At 44.3% G+C, this 12,422-nt stretch overlaps 1 protein-coding gene across 10 annotated transcripts in view; it reads right to left on the bottom strand.

Annotated features, from left to right (window-relative positions):
- Nucleotides 1–12,422, bottom strand: part of SETD1A (SET domain containing 1A, histone lysine methyltransferase) — a 905,198-nt gene that overhangs the window by 32,674 nt on the left and 860,102 nt on the right. For all 10 annotated transcript variants that reach the window (XM_069244167.1, XM_069244168.1, XM_069244163.1 and 7 more), the window contains one exon: nt 12,215–12,352. In XM_069244167.1, the coding sequence (XP_069100268.1) occupies nt 12,215–12,352 (138 nt within the window). The remainder of the gene's footprint in view (nt 1–12,214; nt 12,353–12,422) is intronic.

Genomic DNA, 12,422 nt, shown 5'->3' with positions numbered 1-12,422 from the left:
CTGTAAGACCAGCGACCTCTGAAAAGCCTCCAGAGGACTGCCTTCACCACAGAGAACCAAGAACTTCTGTGGAAACTACCACGAAAGAGAGCATTAGTAATATCTACTTTAGCCTCTGCTAAACCTCTGAGGAACCCCTGGAGTCTGCACACTATATTTTATTTTGATATAGTATTTACAGAGCCAGCTTCCTACACTGGTTGATTAACTGTGGGGTCTATGACTTTGCTGCTCCAGCGCCGCGGAGTGTGTGTGTTTGGTGCTGATGCGTGGCCCTCCGGTGCTCCTCTAAACCCCCCGATGGATTGCCCTCCAAAGACGCAAGTACTTACCTGCAAGCAGGCCTGATTCAGAGTGCCCCAGTCTCCATAGGAGCCCGTGTTAAATTGACCTAAAATTTGACCTCTGCAATCGGCCAGCCCCGTGTTGCTGGTGGTGGGTGTTTGGGGTTAACTTGGACTCCAACCTGTGGACATCCTAACCACCAGAGACTGGACTAGAAGTCTTGTACTTACCTTGAAACTGTACTAACTTTTTCTTTCCCCCCAGAACTGTTTCTGAAAACTGCACTGTCACCTTTTAAAACAGATTATTGCTATTTATTCAAAACGTATAACTTGCTAATTTAAAGCAAAGTGGTATTGGTACATATGTTGGATACGTACTTGCAAAAGCCCTTACCTGCAGTTTGAATTTAGAGGTTCTAGAAATAAAGAAACAAAATATATTTTTGATATATAAAAACAATTGGCCTGGAGTTAGTCGTTGAGAGTGTGCTTCCTTTATTGCCTGTTTGTGTACAAAAAATGCTTTGCACTATCTTCTGATAAGCCTAATTGCTCGACCACCACAAAAGAGGGCATTAGTATTATTTACTTTAGCCTCTGTTAAACCTCTATAGTCTGTGCTCACTATATCTTATTTTGATATAGAATATACAGAGCCAGCTTCCTACAGGAATGTTCAAGACCTTCAGGTGAAAGTCTGGTTAGAGATTTGTTAACCCCAGTCAATATTGTAAGGTCTACACCAAGGCAATATAAGTGAGACGCCAGCTCTGCAGATGAACAAATACCTTTCACCAAAAATCCTTAGATCAGTACTTATTTAATGTCTTGATGTTCCTTTCTGAGGAGATCAATACCAAGAAGATGGACTGGCACTGGCAGCTACCAAAGCAATATCTGTTGCCCTACAAGCCCTCATGCCAAATGTATCCACTACCTTGCTCTCTCTTGCCTGATACAGATGTTATGTGGCAGAAGAAAGCCCCATTGTAAAAGAAGAAATGATGATGGAAACAGGAGGTGGGTCATCTCTTACAAAAGAAGGATCCTGTATAGGAGACCCATATTTTTCAAGAGTCTGGGAGCAGCGTTTGGCATTATTGCCTGTGTCAAGAAACTCTTTACAGCAAACTCAGTAAGACATGGACTGGTCTTGAACAAACTGGTTGGACTGTCTCAAAAGTGGCTTATGTCAAATACTGAAAAGTCACAATTTTTATGTCAAGTACAATCTCTGTAAATGACCTTCAAAAATGGAGACTTTTTTGCAGTCTCTCTCATTGTGTAGGAAATAGTATTTTATAAAGTTCTGAAAGAGGCCTCAAGGTTTAGTGTCTTTGATCTCACTGGACAGCTAGAGGCCAAATGAGGTGAGAGGCCAAAATAGGCTTTTGAGTAGGAATGATCAGAGTTTCACTATTGGAGTGTGCTGCTCTTTTCAAGATGATGGCCCTCCTGCGCTTCTTGTATGTCCAGCAAAGCACACCCTAACCTGTCCCCTCAAGTTACTACCAAGCCATAGACAGCAAGGACTCTATTATGAGAGGGGGCTCGACGAGAATAGCATTGACCAAACTGACTAGGGGTTGTACAATGGGGGAAGATTGCCCTTCCAAACATCTGGAAATACCACTGGGGATCACAACTCACCTCCATAAATTACTGGATGCACACTCGCTTGAACTAACCAGCTTATTGCATGGATAGACGTCAAATGCAACAGACAAGCTGCTTGAGGGCTATTTATGGGCCCCCTAGAACGCAACATATTCACAAGTCCACAGCAGTGACGATTATTCTCTGGAACACTGCACTTCAAACACTAGGATGGGAAAAAAGGATAACTCGGACAGCTCCTCTTTGGGACTACGCAATACTGGGCACCCTGGGGACTGTTCCCAGATTTGATAAGTGGGACCTTATCAGCATCTCAAAAGTGGGGAACCTCTGGACACAAGGTCAGGTCATCCCTTTCCTGGACCTACAGAAAGAATATGCATTGGCTCCTTCTGAATATAGCCACTAACTCCAAGTGCAACACGCCCTTAAGTCCGCTATTCCCAGGGGGACAGACCTGCCTGAATCCTACCCCTTGGAGAGCAGACTGCTTGAAGAGTATTTTCACAAAAAAGCTGTCTCCCTAACCTATCAGAAGTTGATCAATAACTCCCCAGACCTGTTAAAGCACCTGAAGACACAATGGGAACTTGGATCTTGGTATTCTTGAAGATGACGAACGGTACGAAGCTTTAGCTTCCAAACAGGAAGTAGGAATTAGGTCCAGATTTTGTTAAATTCATTTGAGAATTCTCCACCGTTGAGTGGTGAAGTGTGGCACAATGGTTAGAGCGGCAGACCCTGAAGCAGAGATCTGGCTCAAGACCAGGGTTCAAGTCCCGCTTCGGCAGGTCTTGGGCTCAATTCCCTTGGACCAGATAATTCTCGCCTCGGTGCCTAATCTAATTAATGGGTCCCACTCTGCAACTCTGGGCAATAGCTTGCTTAATCTCCACAACGGCCCCAACAGTGCTTGGATGCCTGGCTTCACCCTGGGGGTGCCCAGGAGTGGGCACCTCACAGGGAAAAGCCAGGAGGGGTTCCATAGCGGTATGAGTACAGCGCCTTGAGACCCTAACGGGTGAGTAGTGCGCTATACAAGTGCAAATTTACATTTTACATTTACCGTTCATACTTAACATGCACAGCCAAGTCTAAGATGGGTAGGTCCTCTGATAATTGCTGTCCAAGGGATGCGGACTGGAGGGAACCTTTCTACACATATTAAGGACTGCCCAATGATTCAAGCTTATTTGAACTCCATGGTAGCGTCTATGAATGGAGTACATGGTAGGGCAATGGAGACATCAGCAAAATGGTGCCTGCTAAACAAATGGGATAATTCAGATCTCCAAAGGAATGAGATATTGCGGATGACTCTTGGAATGATAGTCGCCAAAAGAAACATCGTAGGACAGTGGGGTGCCCCACAACCACCCCCACTGCATGATTGGGAAAAAGACAGATTGGTGCATGTTGGCAGCCATGTTGGAGATGCCCACAAAAGTGGGCTAGGGTCTGGGGGACTTGGAATAACTATAGAAGAAACCTATATGACTCTCCCTCTTTTGTGGATGACAGTTCATATGAGAAGCCCTCCCTTTGTTAGCCTGCTCGGGGTTTCAAGAGTGGGGGGTGGGGGAAGAGTAGAAATGGACTTCCACCTATACAACCTGCTGTCATAAATGCTACATCTTATGTGATGATACAAATGTTCTCACTCCATATGCACTGGTGTATGCTGTGTACTGTTGCCTTAATGTTAATAAAAAGATAAAAAGAGCTTTTCTAGTTAAAAATAAATAAAAATAAAAGAATTATCAGAGTTATTGTTAGGCTCTGGTGGAAAGAAATCACGACTACAGTTTGAAGCATCATTGGAACCTCAGTCATGGATACTGGAACCAATCACCAAAACCCAGAAAGTGTACTTCGGCCATGCTCCACGCAGCAGCAAAAGAAGAACGAAAGCAGAAGAGCAGGAAGTGACCTGCTAGCCAATAAAAAGAAAGTAAATTCAAGCGACGTTTGAGTGAACAAACAGGAAGTTCAGACCGGTGTTTCGCCAAATTGACAATTGAGACGAGGCAACCTTTCTAACGGTGTCTCGGCGGCCATGGACAACAGAGGAGCGACTCCCAGTGCCTTCCACAGCAAAGTGGTCTCTCCAATGAACTGTTGCAGCCAGTGACCCACAGAACCACAACTCTCCTGAGTTGTGGTGGGTGAATCAGAGTCCTCTGGCAGCGTCCACCACACCTTGGACCACTTCTCAGAAGGCTTGTCGAGGCATATCGGGGGCCATGGATGAATGAAGTGTGACTCCCAGTGCCTTCGGCAGATGCTGTTCTCTGTGCAGCCTGTGTTTTGCACTCCTCTGATGGTGCTTCTAACAGATTTTGCTGATGATCAACATTCTTTGCTGACAGAAATCCTTTGAATGCTGACCCCAGGAAAGAGGCTAACTATATGGTAGCATTGGAGGAGCCGGGAGGAGGTGCCTGACAGCAGGGCAAGGAGCCCTTTAAAACTTTCGTTGCGCTCCCGCCGTCGCGGGACGCGCATTGGAGGAGCCGGGAGGAGGTGCCTGACAGCAGGGCAAGGAGCCCTTTAAAACTTTCGTTGCGCTCCCGCCGTCGCGGGACGCGCATTGGAGGAGCCGGGAGGAGGTGCCTGACAGCAGGGCAAGGAGCCCTTTAAAACTTTCGTTGCGCTCCCGCCGTCGCGGGACGCGCATTGGAGGAGCCGGGAGGAGGTGCCTGACAGCAGGGCAAGGAGCCCTTTAAAACTTTCGTTGCGCTCCCGCCGTCGCGGGACGCGCATTGGAGGAGCCGGGAGGAGGTGCCTGACAGCAGGGCAAGGAGCCCTTTAAAACTTTCGTTGCGCTCCCGCCGTCGCGGGACGCGCGCGGGCGGCGCCCGGGCGAAGCCCGGGCCAAGGGCGGGCCCGTCAGAGACCGGAGGAGGCCGGGCTGGGCCCCCTCTCTTTCACCTGCAGTAAGAGATCAGCTTGTTATGTCTGAGTGTATAGACTATAGCATTATTCTACATCTCTGAATTGAGAAGCCTATTCTTTACTAAGCCCTCCCTCGATTAGTCCCTCCTCCAACTTGTCCCACTGTAACTGTAATTTGGACGCAATTTGGAGGGCTCCACTAATCAATTATATAGAAGTGCGCCATTCGAGGGGAGGAGCAGCCAGGGCAGGAGTCCTTAAACTTTGTTTTCCGCCCGTCCTGAGACCGGAGGCAGGGCCAGTTACTCCAGTGACAGGACACTGAACTCATAAGAAAGGGAGCTGCCTTCCCTCTCTTTTTCTTTTTTTTTTCTTTTACCATTGTACTTGTATATATTTTATCTCACGGGCATCTACCCAATATGGGGAAAAGAAAGGCTATAGACCTACCAGCACAATCCAAGGGTACTAAAATCGCAAAAAAACGCCCAAGTAGACCCCCAAATCTAGGTACACCCAATGGGTCTAACCCACTGGATGAAATAGACCTTCTAGTTAAAGAAGTTGAGTCTATGTTAGGTACACAAACAACTATAGGGGCAAATAACTCCAAGAGAGGCCCCCCTAAGGATAGGAAAATCCCAGAGTTATTTAAAAAGAAGGGGTTAAGGGATTCTATAGATAACATAAAAGGGGTTGATGGAGATGGGGGCCCGCATAACTGTAGGGGCCCCTTCCCAAAACCCACTCATAACATACTGAGTCCTCCGGTATCCCAGTGGGGTCTCCAGCATGTACCACATACACCAACTCTCCTACCACTGACTCCGGTGATCAAGGTGGTCCCTAGTTTAGTCTGTACAAATCGCTTTGAACCTCTATTAACAATAGAGGATCCGCCCGTGCCCACGAGTATGTCCAAGTGCAAGCCAGCAGTTGGAACACCCAATCCTAGTGTTTTCTCTTTGTTCCCCCAGTTTGAGTCTGAAGGCAAAGAACCAGCAGCTAGTAGAGACAACCTGGCTACAGTTCTTCAGAGAGTCGATGAAGTTAAGGGATTGGTTCTAGTACTAATAGATCTTATGAAGAGCAATCGTGCTTGTGGAGGGATTTGTAAAGTCTGTGGGGAGGCCAGGGGGGAAGAAACTTTCCCATTGTCTGCCCCAATAAAGGGGACGGAGTTAAGGGACAATTCCTGTCTCCCCACTAGAGGGGGGTCAGTTCTCCAAGAGAGGGAAGATTACCATTGTGATCCTAATATCGACATTACAAGGCCCAGAAGGAGGTCTACAAACGTACCTAGACACAGAGACCATCAAGGTAATTGGTCAAGTAATTTAACTAGTGATAGAGCTAGAGGAAGGACCAGCAGATTCGACCCTCCGGAAACTGTCCAATATTCCAGTTTTACACAAACCCCTAGCAAGTCACACAAGATCCCCTATAATAACATCACTCTCTCTCGCTATAATATCAAGAGTGTAGTTAATAAAGACCAGGACCTGCTTACAAGTCAGGGAACTAATAAAATCTATTTGACCAATGTACCAAAACTACCGCCAGGGTTAGCTGAGAACCAAGCTTCCCTGATCAACAAAGTCATACACTGGATACGCTCCCGACGAAGTTGTCTCTCTGTTATTCGCTCTGACATAATATCGGCCAAGAGATGCAGCATCACAGGGACCAATTTTGACACAATAACTATTTTTCTTGAAGACAAGCATATGGTGTCACAACTAATGGACTTTGATTGTCGTACCCACTTGGATAACGCAACAACCAGGGGGGGAATAAGATTCATGTTACACCCACATAATTCTGGACCAGCCATGGGACCGGCAAGTTTCGATGGTTTAAATAATTCCCGTGGAGGTGCTGCACGGAAGGAAGCTAATCCCAGGCCGCTGCCTAACCCTGTATGACTGTCTACTGACCTAGTAACTAATGTGATAGCCCGCCCCAAGGCCCCACATTTGATGGGGGATGATAAAACACCATCATCAAACATTTGTAGTAATGACCCGAGCGCGGTAGAGGCTGGATGCTCAAGCGTGGTGATAAATCAAGACAAATGTACATTAGAACTCATGTCATGGAACATTGCCGGCCTGGCAAAGAAATTAGATGATGATGAATGGGCCTCTTTTATTAAAAAAATAGACATAGGTTTGTTTCAGGAAACCTGGGCGGAGGATGCTACTAATATTGATGGATTTCTCTCATTTAGTGCACCTGCTATACCTTCAGAGAAGGGGAGGGGTCGGGCAAAAGGTGGGCTCCTATTACTTGTTAACAAGAACTTGCAGTGCGACCATAAGCTTTTTGAAATTGATTCTGTAGATCTAAAAGCCATGTGTATTACGTTCAACAGAAGATTATCAATTGTTATTGTTAATGTTTATATACGATCGGTCCCAAATGGCTCCGAGTCCCGTACCCTGGCTATTCTGTCTGAATTTGTAGGAAGCCTCGACCCCTCAACTATCCTAATCATAGCTGGAGATTTTAATTGTACCTTCGAGCCTTCTATTCTCATAAGTGGTTTAACAGATGAAGAAGATGAGCAGTGGGGGATCCCACAATTATATATTACCCGGCCTTGTAAAAAATCTCGGGTGGCCATGCAATTAGCCACATTATGTTTAAACCATGGCCTTAGGGCCTGTAATGGTAGAACTCCATCTGATATGAATAGTGCACCTACTTTTAAAAGGGGCATGTCGATAAGCACTATCGATTATTTCCTGGTTGATGTTAGGCTGTGGCCCCATTTGGTAGACATGAAAGTAGAAGTGAGATGTGATAGTGACCATTTCCCCTTGCTCCTTACCCTTTCTGGAGAAATGTTCAGGAGAACACTCAACAACTATGCTACAATAATTCCGCCACCTTGCTGGAACAACAAATTTACCAAGATTACTTGGCCAAAAGTGATGTCCAACCCCCACCACATCAGAGCAATATATCAGATTTTCTTAAATAGTTTGGCTGAGTATGAAGATCAGGCTGTAGGGAATATTCCGATTCTCAAAATACATGACAGCATGACTACCCAGCTACGGGGGTTCTTTTATAAAACAAAGCGGTCTAAGCCACATGAAGGGACAGGGGCACGCAAGGGATGGTTTGATGAGAGGTGTTCAAAGGACAAGTCCGGGTTAAGAGTAGCAGTAATGTCTGGCTCCCAGGGGGAAATTAAACAAGCCAGGTCTCTATACAAAGTAACCTTGTCTAACGCTAAAAAGCGGTGGGAGGATTCCCTGTGGCAGGAACTATTAGATGCTTCCAGAGAGAAGAATAACAAGCGTTTCTGGGAACTTCTGTCCAAAAGAGAAAATGGAGGCAGGAGCTGTCCCAGCAACCATATTCAACCAGAAAGCTGGGTAGAGCATTTTACTACTCTTTATGCCCTACCAGAAGGCCCAATGGACACTAATGTGGTCCACTCTCCAACTAAATTGTTGGAATCAAACTCCAGCATGGCCCTCCAAGTGGTGGCTCAGTGTGTCCCCGAGGGTTGCCTTATCTTTAAAATAGAAGAGACCCTTGAGGCTATAATTAGCCTAAAACCTGGCAAAGCACCTGGACCAGACAAGCTCCCTGGAGATCTTTATAGATCGGAACCATCCATTTGGTCCTGGTATATTAATGCCATCTCAAATAGCATAGCTGCAGGGGGGCTAATTCCAGATACATGGAAGGGGGCAGAGATCATACCCATTTATAAAAAAGGAAATGCTAATCTTCCAGCTAACTACAGGCCAATTAGCCTCATAGACAACCTACAAAAAATATTTGCTAAACAAATTTTGCAGAGGCTAATCAACTGGGTCGAGAAGCACCAAATCCTCTCTCATTTACAGGCAGGGTTTCGTGCAAAAACTAGCACGATAGACCAGGTCTTTCGATTAGCCATATTGCATTGGAAATACGTTCTTGTGGCCAAGCAATGCCTGTATGTGGTATTTATAGACCTGCGATCGGCTTTTGACCTGGTCCCAAGAGCCAAGCTGTGGGAAGTGCTGGGTAGATTGGGAGTCCCAGAGGATCTTTTACTCCTGTTAAAACGACTACATGAGAACACCTATGCCCAAGTGAGGTGGGGTGAACAAGGCGAACTGACAGAGCGGATCCCAATTAGACGAGGAGTTCGCCAAGGTTGTGTGCTAGCCCCCCTACTGTTTACCGTATTTATTAATGAAGTAGTAAAGACTGTGTCCATAGGCCAGAATGATGCCCCTTCCCTGAATACACAAAAAATTCCCATCTTGCTTTTCGCCGATGACTCACTTCTCATCTCTAAGACACCAATGGGGTTGCAAACCCTTGTTGACCGGTTTAGCCAATTTTGTAGTGATCATGGGTTGGAGGTTAATATTAACAAAACTAAACTGATGGTGTTATCTAAGGGACCTAGGAAAAAATGTTCCATCCATATTGAGGGAATACTGTTGAAGGAAGTAAGCTCTATAGATTACCTGGGAGTTAGGTTAACTAACAAACTATTATGGGAAGAGCAGATTACAAAAAGTGCAGGGCTCCTACAACACAGAGCCTCATCTATATTGCGTTTTTATCAAAGCACCTCTACAAAAGTAGTTTCCCCAGCAATAAAAATTTATACAGCTAAGGCTCAAAGTGCAGCCCTGTACGGAGCGGAGGTATGGGGTTACGCTAACTGTAACAAGATCAGTGTGGGGGAAAACAATTTTGCAAGGGCCTTAATTGCATGTCCACGTACCACACCCTTGCTCCCATTATTTCTAGATCTGGGGTTAAGCCGAGTAGCAGATCTAGCTACTCTAAGACCTCTCCTCTATTGGATTAGGTTGTGGACAACCCCCGAACTAGATATATACAAGACCGCACTACTCGATCTATTGAAATGCCAAAACGCTAATACTCTTCCCTGGGTTCGCCATGTGGCCCATTGGCTCCGGCTATTGGGTCTGGGCGATTACTGGGATAATCCCCATAAATTAGAGAGACGGCACAAAAACGTTTTAAAGTTAACCTATTGGTCTTATGTTAAGGATAACTACATAACTCACAAATCCCATGGTCGCTTAACTAATTCCTTCATTGATATTAAATGGTCCCCAAAGTTTGAATCCTATTTGGATGTGATACCGGATTCGCAGGGCAAGAGCTTATATGCAAGGTTTCGCTTTGGCTCTTTGCCCTTGTTGTCACTGATTCATAGGTGGGGGCCGATTAATCTTCCCGATATATGCCCTGCCTGTGGCAGTACTTTCGAAACCATTGAGCATTTCATGTTCTTCTGCCCAGCCTATGCGATTCCACGTTTAAAATGGATTCGCAATATTTGCAGGGACATGGGATTCAAGAACTGCTCTTTGGCTCTACGGGTTCTAAAAAGCCATAATTCAACCGATGTAATTCTCTCAGTAAGCAAGTATCTAGCAACAGCTTGGCGCATACGATGCCGTCTCCAAAAAGTAATTCAAAGTCCCATCCCTTTATAGATAAGTTTTAGAGCCACATGTGCAATTCAAGTTATTGTCCTAATGTTTTTACACCAAGTTAAAGATGTGTACTTATTTATTCCTTAAGAATTATTTATTATCTTGTTTTATGTGCTTTTATGGCCATGGATCGAACAAAGTTGATGATGATGATGATGATGATGAATTATTGACCATGTGGTTTAGACAGGGCTTTGGAACAGATTTTTCTTAGATAATACGTGGGTAATCATTTTGTGGTTCTGCTACTGTATCACTAGTGTTAGCCGCAAAGAGCTATTTTTATGCACTTGTCTGGCATTAGTGCCATTTTAACATGAATCTGATAACCATTTTAAGTTACTATATAAGCTTTTATTACATTGTGCTTGTGTTTTTAATGACTTGACAGTGCCTAAATTTGCCTATACGATTGTGCCGGTTGCAGGCGCCCTTACTAAAGTATGCCACTTAAACTACCAAGAAACTGTACTATTATGTAACATCAACTCAGCACTCTAAAGCTTAAATCATGGGCCTGATAGCTTGCACTTATCTTGGTGATGGTACCACCTGGGAAACTTGAATCTGAAACCATCTCATATTGTTTTAAGAGCCTTAAATATTTGTATTATTTTTAACACTATGAAGCAGATGTTCAGAAACCTTGGCATCTAAATGTTAAGTTATGTATCGGGAACAATGGTGGACTATAGTAGGCCATGGCCTATAGAAGCTATTTTTATTCTAAACTCTATTTTATGCCAGTGTGAAAGTATAATGGAACAAATGCACCTTCTTTGTATAATTTAATGTGTAACTTTTATGACCCATGGTCGAATAAAGTATATATATATATATATTTGTTATGGAGTTTTGCCACCAGACACATTAGAATCTATTAATAAAGTATGACACTTCAACGTCTATGGCCTTGATATAGAGGACTAAATCATCTGTTGGCTTGACATCAATCTTTTCTGAAGTTGAATTCATTTTTAATGTCATGTCCACCCTAAAAGTTGAACATATTGTTGAATGATTAAATGATACTCCATCATAACTTGCTCTGTGGGAGTCTGCAAAGGAGCCCCAAAAACGTTTTGTGCCCTTTCACCCTCAGAATCAGTTAGCATAAAGAGGGCATCTTCTGTATTTCTTGGAGACAGATTCCTTTACGGTCTTCAATTGTCATCCTAATTATCTGCTTGCAAAATTCACTGTACTACTGTGCGAGAATCAGGGATGCTGAGCAGCATGTGGATATTTCTTTGCTTTCTTTCTGTTGCCTGGAGATAACCGAAAGAAAGTGCGAGCAAAACTGAGAAAACCCCAAACAGAAAAAAACTCACAATGAAAAAATTGAGGTTTTTAATCACAAAAACTTATTCATAACACGAGTGCCTTTAGAAGGTGTTCAGGGAGTGAGGATGTGACAAAAAAAGTAGGGTGGGATGGCCAGAGTGGAGTTGGAAGAAAAAGAAAAAAAGACACCTTCCAGAGCAAGGCATGATGGAATATGGAACTAGACAGTTATTCAGATATGCAGGGTCAACTTTCAGCTCCAAGGAGCTGCCGCCTGTGTGACTCAATCGCCCTCATTTTCTCTGCTTTTCTTTTTATATTTTCAAGAAAGCTAGTCAAGTTCAATCTCTGATCTGGCTATTATAGAAATGATATTCCATAATTGGTTACAGTTTATTTCTGTACTAAAATAATAGCTTTTAAAAACATTAACTTATATTAAAATGTTACTATGCAGCCCTGTACACTGACAAGATGACTTCAATAAGAGTCCTATGATGGAGAACACAAATTAACATTGAAACTCCAAAAAAACACACCATGCCCTTCTGTGAATTAACAGACCACTAATATGTCTGACCAACAAACCCCAGACCAGAAAGGTCCGCCCAGTGACTCGCAGCTCACTAAAGACCCTCTCACCGTGCAGCAATGGTTGATGAATCGAGCCAGGTTGCCACATTTTGTGGCATCAATGATGGTGTCATGATCCACTCTGAAGAGGTAGCTACTACCGATTCCCTCCTGAATATATCGCTTTTCACGCATGTCAGCAACAACCTGGAAGAAAAGAATTGGAAGAAATGAAAAAGTCAGCACCAGAAAAAAATTCACAGTATCCGGAACCTGG

This window comes from Pleurodeles waltl, chromosome 7 (assembly GCF_031143425.1).
Source record: "Pleurodeles waltl isolate 20211129_DDA chromosome 7, aPleWal1.hap1.20221129, whole genome shotgun sequence".
NCBI lineage: Eukaryota > Metazoa > Chordata > Amphibia > Caudata > Salamandridae > Pleurodeles > Pleurodeles waltl.
This window is presented reverse-complemented; position numbering and strand designations above follow the sequence as displayed.